General features: G+C 40.7%; 1 protein-coding gene across 2 annotated transcripts in view; it reads right to left on the reverse strand.

The window, feature by feature from the left end:
- GRK4 (G protein-coupled receptor kinase 4) overlaps positions 1–20,494 on the reverse strand; it is a 105,565-nt gene that overhangs the window by 40,183 nt on the left and 44,888 nt on the right. Inside the window, exons 4-8 of one of the 2 annotated variants that reach the window (XM_072737679.1) lie at positions 15,402–15,502; positions 10,383–10,475; positions 9,372–9,435; positions 6,512–6,652; positions 1,371–1,561 (exon numbers count right to left, since the gene is read on the reverse strand). In XM_072737679.1, coding sequence (XP_072593780.1) covers positions 1,371–1,561; positions 6,512–6,619 — 299 coding nt within the window. In that variant the 5' untranslated portion in view covers positions 6,620–6,652; positions 9,372–9,435; positions 10,383–10,475; positions 15,402–15,502. The remainder of the gene's footprint in view (positions 1–1,370; positions 1,562–6,511; positions 6,653–9,371; positions 9,436–10,382; positions 10,476–15,401; positions 15,503–20,494) is intronic. The other variant, XM_072737680.1, reaches the window with a different exon arrangement.

Genomic DNA, 20,494 nt, shown 5'->3' on the forward strand with positions numbered 1-20,494 from the left:
CCTTTGCTCAGCATCTCAAGGTGGGCTGCATCAGCCCCATGGCCAAGCCTGGTATCTGGCCCTTGAGAGGTATTAACATGGCTCTGGGAAATGTAAGACAAAGCCAAGAGTCCATCAGAATAGGGATCCGATAAAGGCCTTTTGAGAAGCTTACAGCTAGCATGACCAGCCCTCCATTGGGACAACACAGGTGCTGTGAGGAAGCCCAAGGGGAGCTATGTCCATGTTATCAGGGACGGGGGCCTTATGGAAAGGGGACACTGCCATGCTAACTCTGGACAATGAGCTGCGGTTTCTCAGAATGAAGAGGGGCTGCCATGAAGAAAGTCATCTGACAAGTGGACCACATGTGCAAAGGTATAAAGATGTGAGGATGCTTGAGAAGTTCTGAGAGCTGCAAATACATGCACATTACAAAATGGGCAAAGAGTCCCTGCTTGTGGTACAGCAGGACCCTGGGATAGAGAAGTCAGTGGGGAGCAGCATCACACCAGGTCAGGAGAGCTAGCCCCACAGGGCTCCAAGCTAGGGATAATATGACAGGATCAGATCCATACTACAGGAAGGTCTGTTACTGGTCTCTCAGGCCAGGAACTGGAGCAAGAATGGCATCAGCAAGAGCATTCAAGTGTCTGCCTGCCAGGCAACCTATGGAAGACATGAACTAAGCCAATGGCCCAAAAGGCTGATGTGGGAAACATTCAGGGGTGATTTGGTGACGAACTGGATGGGGAAGATGAAGGCAGGGGATACACAGAACCCTTGGAAATTTAGAGGGAAAAGCAAGGTGAGAAAAGCCTGTAAGGAATGGTCCATGCATGGAGGTGACTGTCTGCAAAGAGGTGAAGGGATGGAGTGGTTGAGAAAGGTGTCAGAGCCCAGGAGCTCCACAACTGCAGGATGGGTGGAGGGATTGCTTTCCCTAAAATTAAATATTTGATCATACTAATTCAATTCTATTAAATTAAATGTAATTTTCTTTACTGAATTCTAAGATGCAAAATATTAAAATAAGTATTATTAATTTGAGACATTTAATTGTTGCACTATTTTGTTGGAACAGAGTCCACAGTCCTAAATAGAACTATTTTGCAAATGGGCTCTTTTCGTGCTTCCATGAGTAACACCGCCTATATTTAACAAATAAAACCAGCCTACTAGAGATCAAAGAGAACTAAAAAGAAAACCAAGGTCCACCACTGACTGACCACATTCCCAACAGTGTGAGTGCCCAGACCCTATAAATTGCCACCAAGGGGCTCCACAGCAGTCCACTACCCAGGCTCCTGAGTGGCCAGAGGGAGCCCAGTGGGAGCCTAAGGCTCAAGATGAGCAGGCTTCCAGGCCCCAGGAGTTCATACTATTCTTACCTGTACACAATTCTTTCCTTCTGCAAGTCCTCCAAGCCACAGCATAGCTCAGCAGCATAGAAAATAGCTCTCTGCTCATCAAAGCCAGGGTTTCCCAGGTTGTGGATGTGAAACTTCAAGTCCCCTCCATTCATAATGGTTAGCACCAAGCACAAGGAATCTTTGGTTTCATAAGCGTAGGACAAACTAACCTAAAGACAACAGCATCATAAAATAAATCTGCTCATTCATTGGTGATTTACTCTATATGTTAATGTTATTCAAATAATCCATGTTATATTTATTATTAGAACACTCAAATACTACATGCTTCAGGGAAATGCATACCATGCATCTGGTGTTTGTTGACGTTTACCTATCAAAGACCTTACAGCAGTTCTGTACTGAGGGGAGAGAACTTTCTATGGCTAAGTGGGTAGGTAGCAAAACTTCACAAAGACACGTGGGATCATAATTCATCAAAGCTACGCTCTAATCCTTGAGCAGTGATATTCCATATTTCTAGAACACCCATATTTAGCATACAAGTTAAAGACACCCTTCCACAGTGTAAGAGGGGTCTTGCTGCTGCACATCCTTCCAACATTTTGTGTTGCCAGTGAATGCTGCTGAAGCATAGTTGTCTCTTATTGCAGTTTTAATGTGTGGCTTTAATGTGCATTTCTTTGTATATACAAATACAGAAGACACTTCTTATACTTTTTCATATATTTATCCATTTGGAATCACTTGTGTGAAGTACCTGTCCAAGTTTTTTGCCTGCTTTTCTCTTGGTTTGTAGGTCAATTTATACATACACACACACACTCTGCTGGGATTTTGATTGGGATCGCATTTAATTCATTTAATCTATATACCAATTTAGAAGAACCAACATCGTCATACATTGAGTCTTCTAACCCATAAACATAGTATCCCTCCATTTATTTGGTCTTCTTTAATTTCTTGTAATAGTATTTTGACTCTCAGTGTAGAAATCTTGTACATTTTCATTAAATTTTTGCCTAGGTTATGACGTTTCTTGATGCTACTATAAATGGTTTCAATTAAAATTTTTTATTTTCTAACTATTTGTAGCTGGTATTGTATCTAATAACTTGGCTAGATGCACAATAAACTACATAGAAAGTGTTGGACTTTCCACACACATAATCATGTTGTGGGCCAGCCAGAGTGGGCAGTGGGAAGGAGGAGAGGATAAGTGTGATACAGGTACCGATCAGGACCCACTGATCAACTGTAAGCAGAGAGGGAAAAAAACAATCAAGGATGAAGGAAAATTCAAAGAGTAAACCAAAACCTTCCTTGAGACAAATAAAATGAAAATATAACTTTCCAAAATCTATGGGATGCAGCAAAAGCAGCTCTAAGAGAGAAGTTCATAGAGACACAGTTTCTATCCGAAGAAACAAGAAAAATCCCCCCAAAATAATCTCCCTTTATAGCTAAAGGAACTAGAAAAAGAATAAAGCCCAAAGTTAGTAGAAGGAAGGAAATAATAAGGATCAGAGTAGAAATAAATGAAATAGAAATTTAAAAAACAATAGAAAAGATCAATGAAACTAAAACCTGGTTCTTGAAAAAAATAAATAAAATCATTAAACTTCTAGCCAGACTCATCAATAATAAACAAGTATATAAATTTTTTAAAAATCAGAAATTAAAGAGAAGTTCCAAGTGACACCACAGAAATACAAAGAATCATAAGAGATCAGTATGAACAATTACACACCAACATATTGGACAACCTAGAAGAAATAAGTTACTAGAAATCAAACCTTCAAGACTGAATCACACAAAAATGGAAAATATGAACATACCAATTACAAGTAATGAAATTGAAGCAGTAATTTTAAAACTCCTGAGAAACAAAAGCCTAGGTGTACCTGGGTATCTCAGTTGGTTAAGCCCTTTGGCTCAGGTCATGATCCCAGGATCTGGAGATCAAGCCCCAAGTCAGGCTCCCTGCTCAGTGTGGAGCCTGCTTCTCCTTCTCCTTCTGCCCTCCCTCAACTTGTGTTCTCTCTCTCTCTCTCTCTCTCTCTGTCAAATTAATTAATTAAATCTTTAACAAGAAACAAAGAAACAAAAACCCAGGACCACATGGCTTCACAAGTGAATTCTACCAAACATTTTTTTTAATATTTTATTTATTCATTCATGAGAGACACAGAAAGAAGGAGGCAGAGACTTAGGCAGAGGCATAAACAGGCTCCATGCAAATAGCCCAATGTGGGACTCGATCCCGGAACTCCAGAATCACGCCCTGAGCTGAAGGCAGTTGCTCAACTGCTGAGCCATCCAGGCGTCCCTCTACCAAACATTTAAAGAAGGATTAGTATCCATCCTTCTCAAAATTTCCAAAAAATTGGAAGAGGAAAGAAAGCTTCCAAATTCATTTCACAAAGCCAGAATCCCCCAGATACTGAAACCAGATAAAAACACTACAAAAAAAGAAAATTATAAGAAAAAATCCCTGATGAACATAGATATAAAAATCATCAACAAAACATTACTGAATCCAATTTAACAATATATTAAAAAGATCATACACCACGATCACGTGGAATTTATTCCAGGGATGCAAGGATGGTTCAATATTCACAAATACGTCAACATGATGCATCGCATTAACAAAATGAAGAATAAAAATCATATGATCATCTCAATAAATGCAGAAAAAACATATGACAAAATTCAATATCTATCTATGATTAAAAACTCTCAATAACGTGGGAATAGAAGGAACATATCTTAACATAATAAAGGTCATATTGACAAACCCACAGCTAACATCCTCAATGGTTAAAAGCTGAAAGATTTTCAATACTTAACATAGTATTTAAGGTCCTAGCCACAGCAATTAGATAAGAAAAAGAAATAAAAGGCATCTAAATTGGAAAGAAATAAGTAAAACTGTTTGAAGATGACATGATATTATATGTAGAAAACCCTAGAGATTCCACCAAAGATCTGTGAGAACTAATTAATAATTTCAGCAAAGTTACAAGGTACAAAATTAACATACAAACAGGTTGTACTTCTATACACTAATAATAAGATATCAGAAATAGAAATTAAGAAAACAATCCCAGGGGCACCAGGGTGACTCAGTTGGTTAAGCATGTGACTCTCGGTTTTGGCTCAAGTCATGATCTTATGAGTCATGGGATCAAGGCAAATCAAAACCACTAGGAGATATCACTTCACACCTGTCAGAATGGCTAGCATCAAAAAGATAAGAAATAACAAGTGTTGGTGAGGATGTGTAGGAAAAGGAACCCTTGTGCACTATAGGTGGGAATGCAAACTGATAGGCCACTGTGGAAGACAGTATGGAGGGTCCTCAAAAAATTAAAAATAGAAATATCATATGGTCCAGCAATTGTACCTATAGGTATTTATCTGAAGAAAATGAAAACACCAATCCAAAGAGATATCTTCCCTCCTATGTTCACTGCCACCTTATTTACAACATCCAAGATATAGATATATGAATGAATATAGAAGATGTGGTCCATATATACAATGGAATATTACACAGTCATAAAAAGGATGAAATCTCACCACTTGCAGCAACATGGACAGACTTATACCAAGTGAAATAAGTCAGTCAGGGAAAGACAGACAAATACCACATGGTTTTACACATATGTGGAATCTTAAAAACAAAACAAACTAACATACAAAACAGAAATAAGACTCAGATGTGGAGAACAAACTATTGATTATCAGGGTAGGGAAGGGTTGGGGAGTCAGAAAAGAAGTGGAAGGGATTAAGAGGTACAAACTTTGGGGCACCTGGCTGGCTCATTTGGAAGAGCATGTGACTCAATCTCAGGGTCATGAGCTCAAGCCCCATGTTAGGAGTAGAGATTACTTAAATAAATAAGTAAACTTAAAAAAAAGAGGTACAAACTTTTAGTTATAAAACAAATAAGTCAAGGAGATGTAATGTACAACATAGGGAATATAGTCAATAATATTGTAGTAACAGCATGGTAATAGATGATCTAGACTTTTCATGGGGATCATTTCATAATGCATAAAAATATGGAATCCCTATAATGTACACTTGAAACTAATAGGATATTGTTATGTCAATATATTTCAATTAGAAAAAAAAGGTTGAAGGAAAATATTTCTTGGTTCCTTGGGAGAGGCCAAGAATATAGGAACCAAAATATTTCACTTAAGTAGTATAAACAATAGGTACTCTTTATGATCCTTTCATAAAGCTAGATTGTGGATTTCTGCATTTCAGGGTAGTTATACAAACAAATTTAAAACAATTCCAAGATGAGTCAATTTTATTAAGGGTTTCCTGTAGTGTATGAGGAGAGAGATATCATACACTGAGATAAATGTAGGAGATGGCTGTGAATGCCACTGTTTGCAAAGTTCATCCCCTAGAACAAAGCAGAGAACCTCAATACTGAGACAGAAATAACTTGGAGGAAGTAAATCTAACACTGCAAAGTCTTTCCTATGTTATCTTTCCCTCTCCTCCTTCACGCAGACCCTCCTGTTGCTACAGATGCTCCAGGAGATACTAATGCAGTGGAGAGAAGCTAGGTTTGGCAATGAAAACCGCAGCACCTCATGGTGCACCTCATAGCACATGGCCTGGCAGGACCCTGGGGTTTACCCCAGCCCCACTTGTCCAACCCTTGCCTGACACAGTGAAGGTGGGATTTGAAGCTTCATACAATTGAGGTATGCCAACCAAGGGCCAGCAGTACATTTTCCAGGTGTCAGACCAAGGCCTCAGAGATGGGAGGACTCGGGGCAGTGCTTTCAAGCACAGGAAGCAGTAGCTCCACGCCCCAAGATAAGCACTGGCTGTCAAGGAAGGGTCCTGGCCTGGCAAAAGCATGCTGCTGGGTGTGAGGAGGAGCCCATTAGACCAGGCACTGGTGGGCAGGATCCCCAGTGCTTTAGGTGTGTGTTTAATAAGAGGTGGATAAGGAAGAAGAGGCTGCCAGCAGGACAAGGCTGTCCCGTGCCAGCCCCTGTCCCCACTGCCAGCACAGGCAGCACTGCCCACACCTCCAGCCAGCAGGTGGGCCCAGCAGCAGGTGTGTCAAGGAAAGAGATCCTCACCATGCCATCCACAATGAGGACTAAACCAAGATACTCACTACAAATCTGCTATGCACTTTTTCTAGCATTCTCTTTTCATTAAGAGCCATGGCTTCACCTTTCCTCTTCTTTATTCTTTTTTTCTCTAGCTTTTTACAGGCATACATCCTTCCTGTAGCTCGCACTTGACAGGCACAAACCTAGTTTTAAAAAAGGGAAAAAAAGGTTTCTACACACCTGCCACCTCTTAGGCCACCACCACCACCAGCCACAACCAAACTCCATTTCTTCCACAGTCATGCCTGCTGGTAAACAGCAGTGACGGGCTGTGCTGAGCCCAGACCATGTCGCTCGTGGCACCCTAGAATGCCAACACCACTCTTCCTCTGCACCTAAGGCAGTGGACACACTCAGGCAGACAGCAGGCCACACTCTGCAAGCCTGACCCCTGTGGATATATGATATTTTATAATCTCCTGTTTTCATCTTAGAGTGTGACTGTTTTCTCAGTATTAAATTTTCTCCCAATATATGACTACTCCAAAGTTTATTTAATCATTTTCCTACCATTAAGTCTCTGTACATAAATCTTGGCATATCTCTTCATCATTAACTTAATTATTTTAAGTGGAATTGCCAAGTCAAAGAAAGAGAAGGGAAAACAGGTAAGGGTGCCAGACACTGTACTCTCAGCTGGATGGGAATACTCATTGGCTGCTCACCACAACCCCAGGAAGCAGGGACCATCTCCCTCTTGTGATGAGAATGAAGTAGTGAGCCCAAGGTCACACAGCTGGAATCAAGCCTGGCTCTTACAGATGTGCTTCCTCCACAGCGCTGTGCTGCCTTAGGATCCTACACATCTATTCTGGGGGACTTAAAGCATAACTGAAAGCACTGTAGTTGACAAAATAAGACCAAAATGTTTGTCCTGGAAGAGGTGTTAGCATTTGCAAAAGTAAATCCACTGTTGGAATTTGGACTTCCAAGGCACTGAGGCTGTGTGCATGAGGGCTATGGGGCTCCCTCTGACAGGGGTGCACAAGACAAATGGACTATTCACTCTCCTCGCAGATGCGATATAATAGCACATCCAGAACAGGTCTGTGAAAAACCAGAATGGTTTACCCATCTGCACAATTGTTTCTTTGGAAACACAAGTAAATGTGTTAAAAAAAAATCTACATATATAAATATACTAAACCTTTCACAACAGTTAAAATGTGCTAACATGTTACTACTGAGTCCATTTCTAAAACTCACACATGGCTACAACTAGAACTACATTCTTTTGTAAACACAAGACCCATTTGCTGGAAACAACCTCCCTCCATGCAGGGAGCCCGATGCGGGATTCGATCTGGCGTCTTCAGGCAAAAGGCAGGTGCTAAACCACTGAGCTACCCAGGGATCCCAACGACCTCTGTTCTTAGACAGAATCTGAGTTTTAATACTTGGGCCCCGGGATCCCTGGTTGGCACAGCGGTTTGGCACCTGCCTTTGGCCCAGGGCACGATCCTGGAGACCCGGGATTGAGTCCCACGTCGGGCTCCCGGTGCATGGAGCCTGCTTCTCCCTCTGCCTGTGTCTCTGCCTCTCTCTCTCTCTCTCTCTGTGACTATCATAAAAAAAAAAAAAAATACTTGGGCCCCATGAGAGGAAGACTGGCATGAATTAAAGAGAGGAAATAACTTTTCTGCTTGAGGAGGTATTCAACCAGAGGATGGATTTCTTATAGAAATCTCTATCCTAGAAGAGTTACAACAAGCACTTGGTTGGATCATTGAAAATACTCTAAAAAGTCTCCAGAACTGTGTCAGGCGTAACATTGCTGCTTCTCCTGAGGTACTGGCAACAGTGGCCAAGCTCTCACCACCCCCGAGCACAGCGGTAGGAGAGGCCTCACTTGTAGGCCAGCCTTGTAGGCTAGCTTCCTAATTTACATTAAGGGAACTCTGGTGGTTTTGGTTCAGGAATCTGGGAGCATGCATGATTTCAATCACATGTGGACAGTTTAACTTGCTACCAACGACACATGCAGCTTTGGTTCCTCTGGGCAGTTACAAATGCTGGTACTGAATATGACCACTCCAGATAACTGATGGCAATTAACACCTCTTCAGATGACCTGATAGAACTGCATGTGATTCTTTTAACACTGCTCAACAATAGTCTCTATCCAGGAGAGCCATCATATCTAAAGGTCATCTCTCATGAATTTGTGGGTAGTCTCCCTAGGATTTCCCCACATTTACACATTTTCTAGTATCCTTTGATGTTTGTGTGGGGGCATATACATGTCCAGAGTTGAGATAAATAGGCATATTTAATCATATACTCTATACTACATGAGCATTTCGGCTAGTCCTAAATCATGGAAATAGAGTGACAGAAATTCCACGTATGGAAACAGAATCATTTTTTCAATCAGGACAAACAGAGCTTGAACGTCAAGCACTGAACTTGGGAAAACAACTTCTTTAAGAACCATGAAGTCAAAGAAAAACAAAATCACATAGATGGCAATTTTTTTCTTTCCAGATCTCCAAATCTTAAAAGCATGTAGCAAAGTACCTTTTGTTTGAAATCCAAACTTTTTTTTTAAAGATTTTATTTATTTATTCATGAGAGACACACAGAGAGAGGCAGAGACACAGGCAGAGGGAGAAGCAGGCTCCATGCAGGGAGCCCGATATGGGACTCCATCCCGGGTCTCAAGGATCACACCCTGGACTGAAGGCAGCGTGAAACCACTGAGCCACCCAGGCTGCCCATGAAATCCAAACTTAATGCTCACGGTTGCCTAAACTACTCCCAAAACACATAGTAAGGAAAGAAAGTCATTCGTAAGGTCTCCCAAGTACCCTGCTGTCCTACTTTTCTAGAAATATTGCTGATAGCTAGTCACATTTGACTTACCTCTCCAAATCCGCCTTTTCCTAGAACTCTGTAATTTCTAAATGTGTTCTTTGTTACTGGTTGCCTAATTAATTAAAAAGAAAAAAAGCTTCAGGTGTCACATCACACTGTTATTTTAAAACAGAAAAATCTACCTAGCTCCTGGCCTGGCCTTATGTGTGACCCTGCACTGTTCCAAGGGGGTGCCTGGGGCAAGGGTATCTGCTCTCAGGGACTGTGGCTCCCCCAGCTGGGACAGCCCTCCATTGCACCAAGAGACAAAAATCACATGTTTACCGAAAACACTCGAGATAGATACAGAACAATCCAATGAGCCTTACTAACTAAAGAAAGGTTAGCAAGGAGTCCAAACCATGAAATATGTATGTATGGAGCCTATTGGAAAGCTGTGGAGGAAAATTATGTATCTACAGTACACTAACCTTTGGAAAAAGAATCTCAGAGATGTTTATACTCAAAGTCTTGAAAGAAATGTGCATGAAGTAGAACTGGAAATTCAATCAATCAATAATAATTGTGACAACAACAGCCCTAAGTGGCACCTAACACTTATGGAGCACTTACTTTGTACACCAAGCTCCACGCATTTCTCAGGTGGCCCCAGGAGCCCAGTAGGGTACATTCTAGAATTGCCTCTATCTTCTAGAATAGGGACACGATGCTCACCAAGGCTGAGTCCCTTGACTTAGTCCTCATAACTAGCATAAGGCCAAGCAGGGCTCAGACCACAGATTGAACCAGGGTACATTGGATTGTATTTCCATGAATCTAGGATCTGTTTTACTTTCTGACTACTGTGCCCACAGGGCTGATTGCCATTTTAAAAGGAGAGAATAGAGTCAACTAAATCAGAAGAAATTATATAACACATATTAATAATTTGTGTACAAAAATACCATATACAGCCCAAGATTTCCAATAGTATTTTGACAGATGGAAAAGTATACAACAATCAATACACATTATGAGAAGTTACTACTTCTTTTAGTTGAATTTCAAATTAGAACATACCTTTCCAACCATTTCCACTGTAGAAATCGGGAAAAATATGGGCTTTCTAGGTATTCTTTAAATGGTTCTCCACTTAAATAGTAATGGACAAAACTAAAAAAAGATTTTACATAATTACATACATTTGTTGCATTACAATATGAAAACAACTGTGTTTCAATGCATTCATCAACACTGGATACAGGAAATCAATCATTATACACAAATAGACACTAAATTTTGCAATTATAGAATTTCACACTAGTTTCTAATGTTATCAGTAAAAATATGAAGGCAAGAATTCCAAAGAAATGAAACTGTTTACCCTTCTAAGGTCAAAAGTTCTTTTTAAGTAAATGTATTCAAGGGGTGTATGTATGTATGTGTGTGTGGTGTGTGTATGCATGCACCCAAGCATGTGTATTTCAGTAGGGATTGCAAACATTGCGTATGTAAGATCAGAGATCAGAATGAATATCTAAAATTTTTTTTTTAATTTTTTTATTTATTTATGATAGTCACAGAGAGAGAGAGAGAGGCAGAGACACAGGCGGAGGGAGAAGCAGGCTCCATTCACCGGGAGCCCGATGTGGGATTCGATCCCGGGTCTCCAGGATCGCGCCCTGGGCCAAAGGCAGGCGCCAAACCGCTGCGCCACCCAGGGATCCCCAAGAATGAATATCTAAATGATAATGGTCACATTGTAGAAAATGTGACACACCTTTTTTTTTTTTTTTTTTTTTTTTTTACTATTTAAGATTTTTATTTATTTGAAAGAGAGATAGCAAGAAAGAGCACAAGCAGGGGAAGGGGCAGAGGTAGAGGGAGAAGTATGGCTTCCCACTACACTGGAAGCCTAATGCAGGGCTCATTCATTCTCAGGACCCCAAGACCATGACCTGAGCTGAAGGCAGACGCTTCACCAACTGAGCCACCAATTGACACAACCTTTTTTTATTTTTTTAAAGAAATTTTTATTTATTTATGATAGTCACACACAGAGAGAGAGAGAGAGAGAGAGAGAGGCAGAGACACAGGCAGAGGGAGAAGCAGGCTCCATGCACCCAGAGCCCGACGTGGGACTCGATCCTGGGTCTCCAGGATCGCGCCCTGGGCCAAAGGCAGGCGCCAAACCGCTGTGCCACCCAGGGATCCCGACACAACCTTTTTTTAACACTGAAACTAAAGCACCCAATGAATTATTTTATGCTATATATTTCCAGAAGAAATTTTATGTAATTAGCCATGCTTCTAAAGTTTTATTTGGAATTTTATGAATTTTATAAAATTATATAAATTTATAAAATTTTATAAATTTTATTACAGAAGTAATAAAATTCTAATTTGTAGAGTAGATAAGGGATGGAATATAGTCTGTTATTCAGAATATAGCACAGTGATTCTCAAAATGTGTTCTCAGGATCCATATGGATTCTGAGACCGTTTCAGGGGGTGTTTAATAATGAAACTACATTTGTAACAATGCTAAGACATGTGCCTTTTCAAAACCTCATTTTCACAGAGAAGGTTGCAGTTGTTCCACTGAGGCACCCAGCCCCCTCCCAACTGCACACATTTTTTGAAAGTTATGACATTTAAAACTGAGCATCAGTTCAACATTGGTTTTAATATATTCGTCCTGGGGCTCCCCACTAACCATCACCTTATGCTGCCTCTCACTACAACTTCTTACAGAAAATAGCAGGTAGCCTAAAGGAAACATTTATGTCCATTATGCAACATCTGTGTTCTGGAATCCAAAATGAGAAAGAAGGTTTTTGGGAAATCAAGATTGTAGCAATACAGAAATGAGACAGAATAGTGGGGAACCCTGAACCTCTGGCTTCTGTCCCCTCCTTCCCCTAACACAGTTCCAGCTAAGGGCCCTGTGCTGGAAGGAGAGCAGGCAGTAGGAGCCAGAGTGATGTGGAGAGGGAGGGGGAGATTGGCTGTAGCCATCTGCTCTTAGCACACTCTTCTCTTCAGTCCCCCTTCTGCCCACATGCCTGAGCCTGGCCTCCACGCCCACAGCCTCAGTCACATGTGCACAGGAGGCTATGACCCCCAGATCCTGCCTCTTGTGAGTCTCAAGAGAATACTCCAGATTCAGCTATTGACCTCTCAGCTCTGTTCCATGTCTGGAAAGCAACTCAAACTCAAACGTGTCCCCAGAGAGACTACATTGTCCCCCCTCTTCCCCTGCCCTTGCCCATCAGCCTCATGGATTTCTCCAAAATCCATTCACCTGTCTCCATTATCACTGCCACTAGCCAGTCCAGGCTGCCATCACCTGAACAACTCCCACAATGAAATTTGTCTCTCTAATTGCTGTTAGAGCAAAGGACAAATTCTCCCTGGTCCCTTGGCCTCTGTTCCTCTTCTGTGAAATGAAGGTTGATCTCCAAAAGGTTACCTGAGGACTCCTGTGTGAACCCTCACAAAGTGATAGAGAGGGCACCTGGGAACAAGGACCAGGCCCTGGTGCCGCCCCGTCCCCCTGGCCCTCCTAGGCTGCAGTAGCAGCAGGGACCCTCCACTAGCACCTCCCCCACCAGCCTCTCCCCTTATGGGCCTGTGTGCTCTCTCTGTCCCTCTGCAGCCTGAACAGACTCCTCTAGTGGCCCTCCGCTAGGAGAGGTGCCCTGAAAGCTCCCACCCTGGTAACTCACTCAGCACCTGTGGTAGGCTGAATAATGAATGACCCAAATGCATCCAGGTCCTAATCCCTGGAACCAGTGAATTCTCCTACATGGCAACAGGGTCTCTGCATATGGGAAAATGATCCTGGATTATCTGGGTGGGCTGCACACATGATAATGAGAGGGAGACAGAGAGAGATGTGGACACAGGTAAGGCAGGGGCAGAGAGAGACCTGAGGATCCTGGACGGCTGGTTTTTTTTTTTAATTAATTTTTATTGGTGTTCAATTTACCAACATACAGAAAAACACCCAGTACTCATCCCATCAAGTGTCCACCTCAGTGCCCGTCACCCATTCCTCTCCAACACCCGCCCTCCTCCCCTTCCACCACCCCTAGTTCGTTTCCCCGAGTTAGGAGCCTTTATGTTCTGTCTCCCTTCCTGATATTTCCCAACATTTCTTTTCCCTTCCTTTATATTCCCTTTCACTATTATTTATATTCCCCAAAGGACGGCTGGTTTTAAACATGAGGTCAGGGGCCATGAGCCAAGTAACACATCCCTAGAAGCCAGAGAAAAAAAAGAAAACAGATTCTCCCCTAGATCTTCAATGGAACAAGGCCCTACTGGTACCTGGTTTCTGCCCAGCAATACTCCTTTCAGACTTTTGACTTCCAGAACCATAAGGAAATAGATGTGTGTTGTTTTAGGCCATCATGTGCAAGGAAATCTGTTACGGCAGCAACGGGGGACTAATACAGATTACTCTGTCATTTCCACTTGGTCATAAACTCCCTAGAAATAAAGAACCAACTCTTTCTTGCTTATCATTTTATTCCTGGAAACAAGATCAATGACAGGCATATAATATGTGCTTAATAATTATTTTCCAAAAAAATGACTAAGAAGCAAGGTTCTGCGATTCATATTTTCTGAAGGCATTTAAGAATGAAAACTTAAGGGCAGCCCCAGTGGCACAGCGGTTTGGTGCCGCCTGCAGCCTGGGGTGTGATCCTGGAGACCCGGGATCGAGTCCCACATCGGGCTCCCTGCATGGAGCCTGCTTCTCCCTCTGCCTGTGTCTCTGCCTAGAGAGTCTCCCTCTGCCTGTGTCTCTGCCTGTGTGTGTCTATAAATAAATAAATGAAATCTAAAAAAATCAACAACAAAAAAACTACTTAAAAAAATTCTTAAAAAAAAAAAATGAATGAAAACTTAAGTCAGCACTGGTTTGTTTTTTGTTCCCTAGCATAACCTCAACCCAAAGAAGCAAACGATTATGACATAAAATGCATCTCCGAAACAGATGTGTTGAGGTCCTAACCCTGGTGCCTGTATGTCAGCCTTACTTGCAGGAAGGGTCTTTGCAGGTATCATTGGTTAAGTTGAGGCCACACCAGAGCAGGGTGGGCTCTGGTCCCATGTGACTGGTGCTTTTATGAGGAGAAGACACAGGACCATAGACAGCAGAGACAGAAGTGCTGCTGCACAGGCCTAGAGACACTAGGTATTGCTGCCCAAGAACTAGCAGAAACGAGGAAGGACCCTCTCCTCCTGAGTCCTGGACTTCAGACTCCCAGCTTCCAGAACTGTGACAATAAAGTTCTGTTGTTGTTGTTTATTAAGATTTTATTTGAGAGTGAGAGGGAGAATGAGTGGTGGCAAGGGGAAGGGCAGATGGAGAGGGATAAGTGGAGCAGTGAGCCGAATCCAGGATTCGATCCCAGAACCCTGTGATCATGACCTGAGGTGAAGGCAAACGCTCAACTGCTAAGCCACCCAGGCACCTAGAGAATAAATTTCTGTTGTTTGAAGCCACCTGAGTTTGTGCAACTTTGTTATGGGGGTCCCAGGAAACAAACACAGCACCTGACGGAAAATCGGCACTCAACCAGCATCTGTTAAAGGGATCTTAGGATAAGCAATACCAGAATGCTGCATCACTGGACAGAGGACTCCATGTTCTGGGCCAGATCAGTCCAGAAACCATTCTGTCTCCCTGTGTACATAAGGAGCCGGATTAATCAGTGCCCTGATTTAGAATTTTCCTGTCTATACTGCAAACATCTAGAGAGAAGATATTTTCAGCAAGTGCCTAGGGCTTTAAAAAACAACACTTTATGGGAATCTTTTCATCACAGACACATGCATTTTAGAAGGCTGAGTGAAGGGGCCAGGGATCCACATGCTAATACACTGGTTCTCCACAGATGTGATCTGCTTCAGTGTGTCCCTTATGTCTGTAGAATTATCATCACTCTTGTTTGCTTCGTTCTAGTCAAAGTGACCACTTTAATTTGGAAAGTACCACAGTAAGGACTGGTCTCCTGTAGAGAAAGCTCCTGTAAGCCCCATCTGCTAATAGCCGCGCACCCTTGCAGGGTGGTGCTGGCCACTTACCTGGTGCATTCCTCAAAGACGTCCTTGTCAGGGTTCTCCTTCAGTTTCAACCAACATTCTCTCAAAACACGTGAGGGTATTTCTGGTAAAGGGACTGCTGACTGCATACAGCACAAACCAAATGCATAACAATTAGTGATTTCATAATTTACCAATTGTAAACAGAACCTAATGCTTACTGTAAAAAAAAAAAGTATAACATCAAGTGTATGAAATAACAAGTCAAAGTGTCACCTTCACGTGCCACCCCAGTGTCATTTTCCAGAGTTCACTGTGTTGTCTACCTCTTTATATCTTTTCCTGTGTAAATCAAACCAGAGCGAAAAGCAAGGGTGCCAAGAGCTATCTGTACTCCCATGTTCACAGCAGCATTATTCACAATATCCAAAAGGTGGGACCAATCCAAAGGTCTATTGACAGATGAAGGATAAACATGGTGGTCCGTCTTTGCAGGGGAATGTTATTCAGCCTCAAAAAGGAGGGGAAGGTAGGAGCTGTGTTTAACGAGGACAGAGTTTCAGATTTGCAGGACAAAGAAAGTTCAGGACATGGATGGTGGTGAAGGCTGCCCATCAAAGTAGGTATGTGTAACGCTACAGAACTGTGCACTTAAAAATGGTTAAGATGATCAATTTTATGTCTTTTTTGCCACAATTAAAAATGTAAACACATACACATGCACACAAACTCTCAGAAATACACATTTTTTATACAAATGGGATAATATATGTGTAGTTTTGCAAATATGTGCTGATACTTAGAGGGCTACCTTATTTTCTGAAAGACTGCATGGTTTTCCAGAGTATGTGTTTATGTCTTTCTTACGTGTTCTAGCTGCCCATTTTCTCCACTGCAGACCCCACTCCCATGAACATCTTTGTACAATTGTGTTTTTATAAGACAGATTCCTGGAAGTAGAATTATGAGTTCAAGGGATACATGTCTCTTAAGCATTGATATTTATTGCAAAGCTTACCTCCAAAAACACTCTACCACTTACATTCTCACTAATATGTCCCTATGGGCCATCCTACCATTCTCTTATCCCTCAACTAGAGAATTCTGGAAAAAGAAAACATATAACAAAACGATTGCCCAGATTTATTGAAAAAGACACTCAGATTATGTTCAATTATACATTTATCATTAGGAACAAGAAATGCATTCTAGGCTGAATTCTGGCAGTGGTATAGCTGAGTTACCACAGGAAAACTGTTTTTTACAAATCAAAGAAATACTTTCATCAAAGAAGTTGAACTAGTGACAGAAATGTACAATGTAGAAAACTCACACTTAAAAAAATGAGTAATATTGTTATAATTAATCCTAATAGGTGTCATTTAAATGACCTAACAGAAGTGAGGCATTTTCCCTTCTATACTATGTCAGTTAGCCTTACAATCCTCTGGACAAATGAGGCTGAGGGAGCTCTAGGATGTTCTGGTGCACTCACAGCAATAAGTGGAAGAGCCAAGATGGAATCATGCTCTCAGGACCTCCAAGACCAGTTTCTTGCTACACAGCAAAGCCATAGTAAAGATAAGATGGAACTGTTCATTTCACCATTTCAGAAAAGAAATTTGTTTGTTCATTTACCCAACACTCATTGTTACAGACAGAAAACAAGACAAAATTTCACAGGACACAAAGCCATTATATTCCAAAACTGCCTCAAAAATACATATTTTTAAGAAATAGCTCTTGGGTGCCTGGGTGGCTCAGTCAGTGAAGTATCTGCCTTCAGCTCAGGTCATGATCTCAGTCCTGGGATCGAGCCCTGAGTTGGGCTCCCTGCTTATCAGGGAGTCTGATTCTCCCTCTACCCCTCCCTCCTGCTCATGCCCTCTCTTTCAAACATACAAATAAATAAAAAAAATCTTTAAAAAATAAGAAATAGCTCTAGTGTTTTCTATAATCTCATTTCTCCTCTAAAAATCCTAATTCTGAAGCTAGATAGGTTAATTCTAGCAAAACTGTGTAATGATTAACTCCAAATAGAGATCCCTTTTCAGTATCTTAGAAAAATTTTACGTTAATAGAAATTTATCCCAAAGAAAGGAAAAGCAATGCTTTCAATCTTCCATGAGCAGAGAAGTAACTCATTTGAAGTTACTTTTTTTATATATGGTGTGAGGTATGGGTTCAACTTCATTCTTCTACATATGAGTATCCAGTTGTCCCAACACCATTTATTGAAGATCATTCCTTTGTCCATTGAATTGTCCTGCACCATTATTATAAGTCAATTAACTGTAAATGTATGAGTTTATCTCTGGATCTATTCTATTCCAATGACCTGTATGTCAGTCCTTATGCCAGTACCATACCATTTTGATTACTGTAGCTTTGTAGTGAGTTTTGAAATGAAGAAGTCTAAGTCCTCCAACTTTGTCCTTCTTCAAGATTGTTATGACTATTTGGGATACTTTACATATGCATGTGAATTCTGAAATCAGCTTTTTAATTTCTACAAAAAAAGGATATAGGGTTTTGACAGGGATTATATTGAATCTGTAGATCAATTTAGGGAGTATTGCCATCTTAATAATATTAAGTCTTCTTAATACATGAACATGAGATTTCTTTCTATTTATATAAGTTCTTTAATTTCTTTCAATGATATTTTGAAGTTTTCAGTGTATAAGCCTTGAACTTCTTTTTTGCATTACTCCTATTTTATTCTTTTTGATGCTATCATAAATGGAGTTGCTTTCTTAATTCATCTTTGGATTTTAAAGGTTAGTATACAGAAATACAATTGAGGGATGCCTGGGTGGCTCAACAGTTGGGTGTCTGCCTTCCAGCTCAGGGCATAATGCTGGAGTCCTGGGGACTGAGTCCCACATCGGGCTCCCTGCATGGAGCCTGCTTCTCCCTCTTCCCGTGTCTCTGCCTTTCTCTCTCTCTGTGTCTCTCATGAATAAATAAATAAAATCTTTTAAAAAAAGAAATACAATAGAATTTTGTATAATGATCTAGTATCCTGCAACCTTGCTGAACTCATTATTAGTTCTGGTAGTTTTGTTGTGTTTTTTCCTAATGTGTGTGTGAATACTTTAGGATTGTTTTTTTTTTTAGATTTTATTGCACTCAGCACAGAATCCACTTGAGATTCTGTCTTCCTCTCCCTCTGCCCCTCACCCTGGTCTCTCTCTCTCTAGTAAACAAATAATTTTAAAAAAATAGAGGTGTTTGGGTGGCTCAATCAGTTAAGCTTCTGCCTTCAGCTCAAGTCATGATCCAGAGGTCCTGGGATTGAGCTCCAAGACAAGTTTCCTGCTCAGTGGGGAGTGTGCTTCTCCCTCTGCCCCTCCCACTCCCCCACCTGTGTGCACTCTCCCTCTCTTTCAAATAAATAAATAAATAAATAAAATCTTTATTAAAAATAAAATAATATAATAAGTAAAATAAAATAAAAAAGAAAGAGAGATAAAGAGCTTCCTAGGCAAACAAAAACCAAAGGAGTTTGTGACCACTAAACCAGCCTTGCAAGAAATATTAAAGGGGACTCTTTGAGTGGAAAGGAAAGACCAAAAATGACAGTATGAAGGTGGGAAATACAAAAGCAGTAAAAATGAATATTTCTGTAAAAAATCAGTCATGGACCTCACAAAATAAAAGAATGTAAAATATGACACCATATACCTAAAATGTGGGAAGGAAAGGAGTAAAGAATGGATTCAAACTTATACTATCAACTTAATACAGACTGTTATATGCAGAAGATGTTATGTACAGACTTAATGGTAAACACAAATCCAAAACCACTAATAAATATGCAAAGAATAAAAAGAAATTAATTCAAATATATTACTAAGGAAAACCAGAAAACTATGAAAGAGAGAAAGACAAGAAAGGTTCAGAGAAAATCTTCAAAAATGACTATAAAACAAGTAATAAAAAGGCAATAAATACATAGCTATCAATAATTACTTTGAATGTAAATGAACTAAATGCTTCAATCAAAAGACATGGGGTGACAGGGTGGATAAAAAAAAGACCCATCTCTACACTACCTACAAGGGACTCATTTTAGAACTAAAGACACCAGGGATCCCTGGGTGGCGCAGCGGTTTAGCACCTGCCTTTGGCCCAGGGCGCGATCCTGGAGACCCGGGATCGAATCCCACGTCGGGCTCCCGGTGCATGGAGCCTGCTTCTCCCTCTGCCTATGTCTCTGCCTCTCTCTCGCTCTCTCTGTGACTATCATAAATAAATAAAAATTAAAAAAAAAAAAAAGAACTAAAGACACCAGCAGATTGAAAGTGAGGGGATAAAGAAATATACAAATGGATGTCAAAAGAAAGCCAGAGTAGCAATACTTATACCAGACAAACTAGAGTTTAAAACAAAGACTATAAAAATCAATCAATCAAAGACTCTAATGAGCAACAAAGAAGGAAATTATGTAATAAATAATAAAGGGGCAATCTTACAAGAAGATACAACAATTATAAATATTTATGCATCTAACTTGGAAGCACCCAAATACATAAAAACAGTTAATAACAAACATATAGAATTTAATCAATAATAATACAATAATAGTAGAAACATCCCACTTACATCAAAGGACAGATCATCTAAACAGGAAATCAATAAGGAAACAATGGCTTATGAATGACACACTGGGCCAAGTGGATTTAACAGATATATTCAGAACATTCCATCCTCAAATAGCAGAATATACTTTTTAAGTGTACATGGAACATTCTCCAGAAAAGATCACATATTAGGTCACAAAATAAGTCTTAACAAAAAAGATCAAAGTCATACTATGCATCTTTTCTGACCACAACACTATGAAACTAGAAGTCACCTATACAGAAAAAATCTGGAAAGACCACAAATACAAGGAGGTTAAATACCTTGCTATTAAACAATGGGGCAACCAGGAAATAAAAGATGAAATTAAAAAGTACATGGAAATAAATGAAAATGAAAACACAATGGTTCAGGGGCACCTGGGTGGCTCAGTTGGTTAAGTGTCTGCCTTCAGCTCAGGTCATGATCCCAAGGTCCTGGGATCGAGCCCTAAGTCGGGCTCCCCTGCTCAGTGAGGAGCCTGCTTCTCCCTCTCCTTCTGCTGCTCC

Source organism: Vulpes vulpes, chromosome 14, assembly GCF_048418805.1.
Source record: "Vulpes vulpes isolate BD-2025 chromosome 14, VulVul3, whole genome shotgun sequence".
NCBI classification, from domain to species: domain Eukaryota; kingdom Metazoa; phylum Chordata; class Mammalia; order Carnivora; family Canidae; genus Vulpes; species Vulpes vulpes.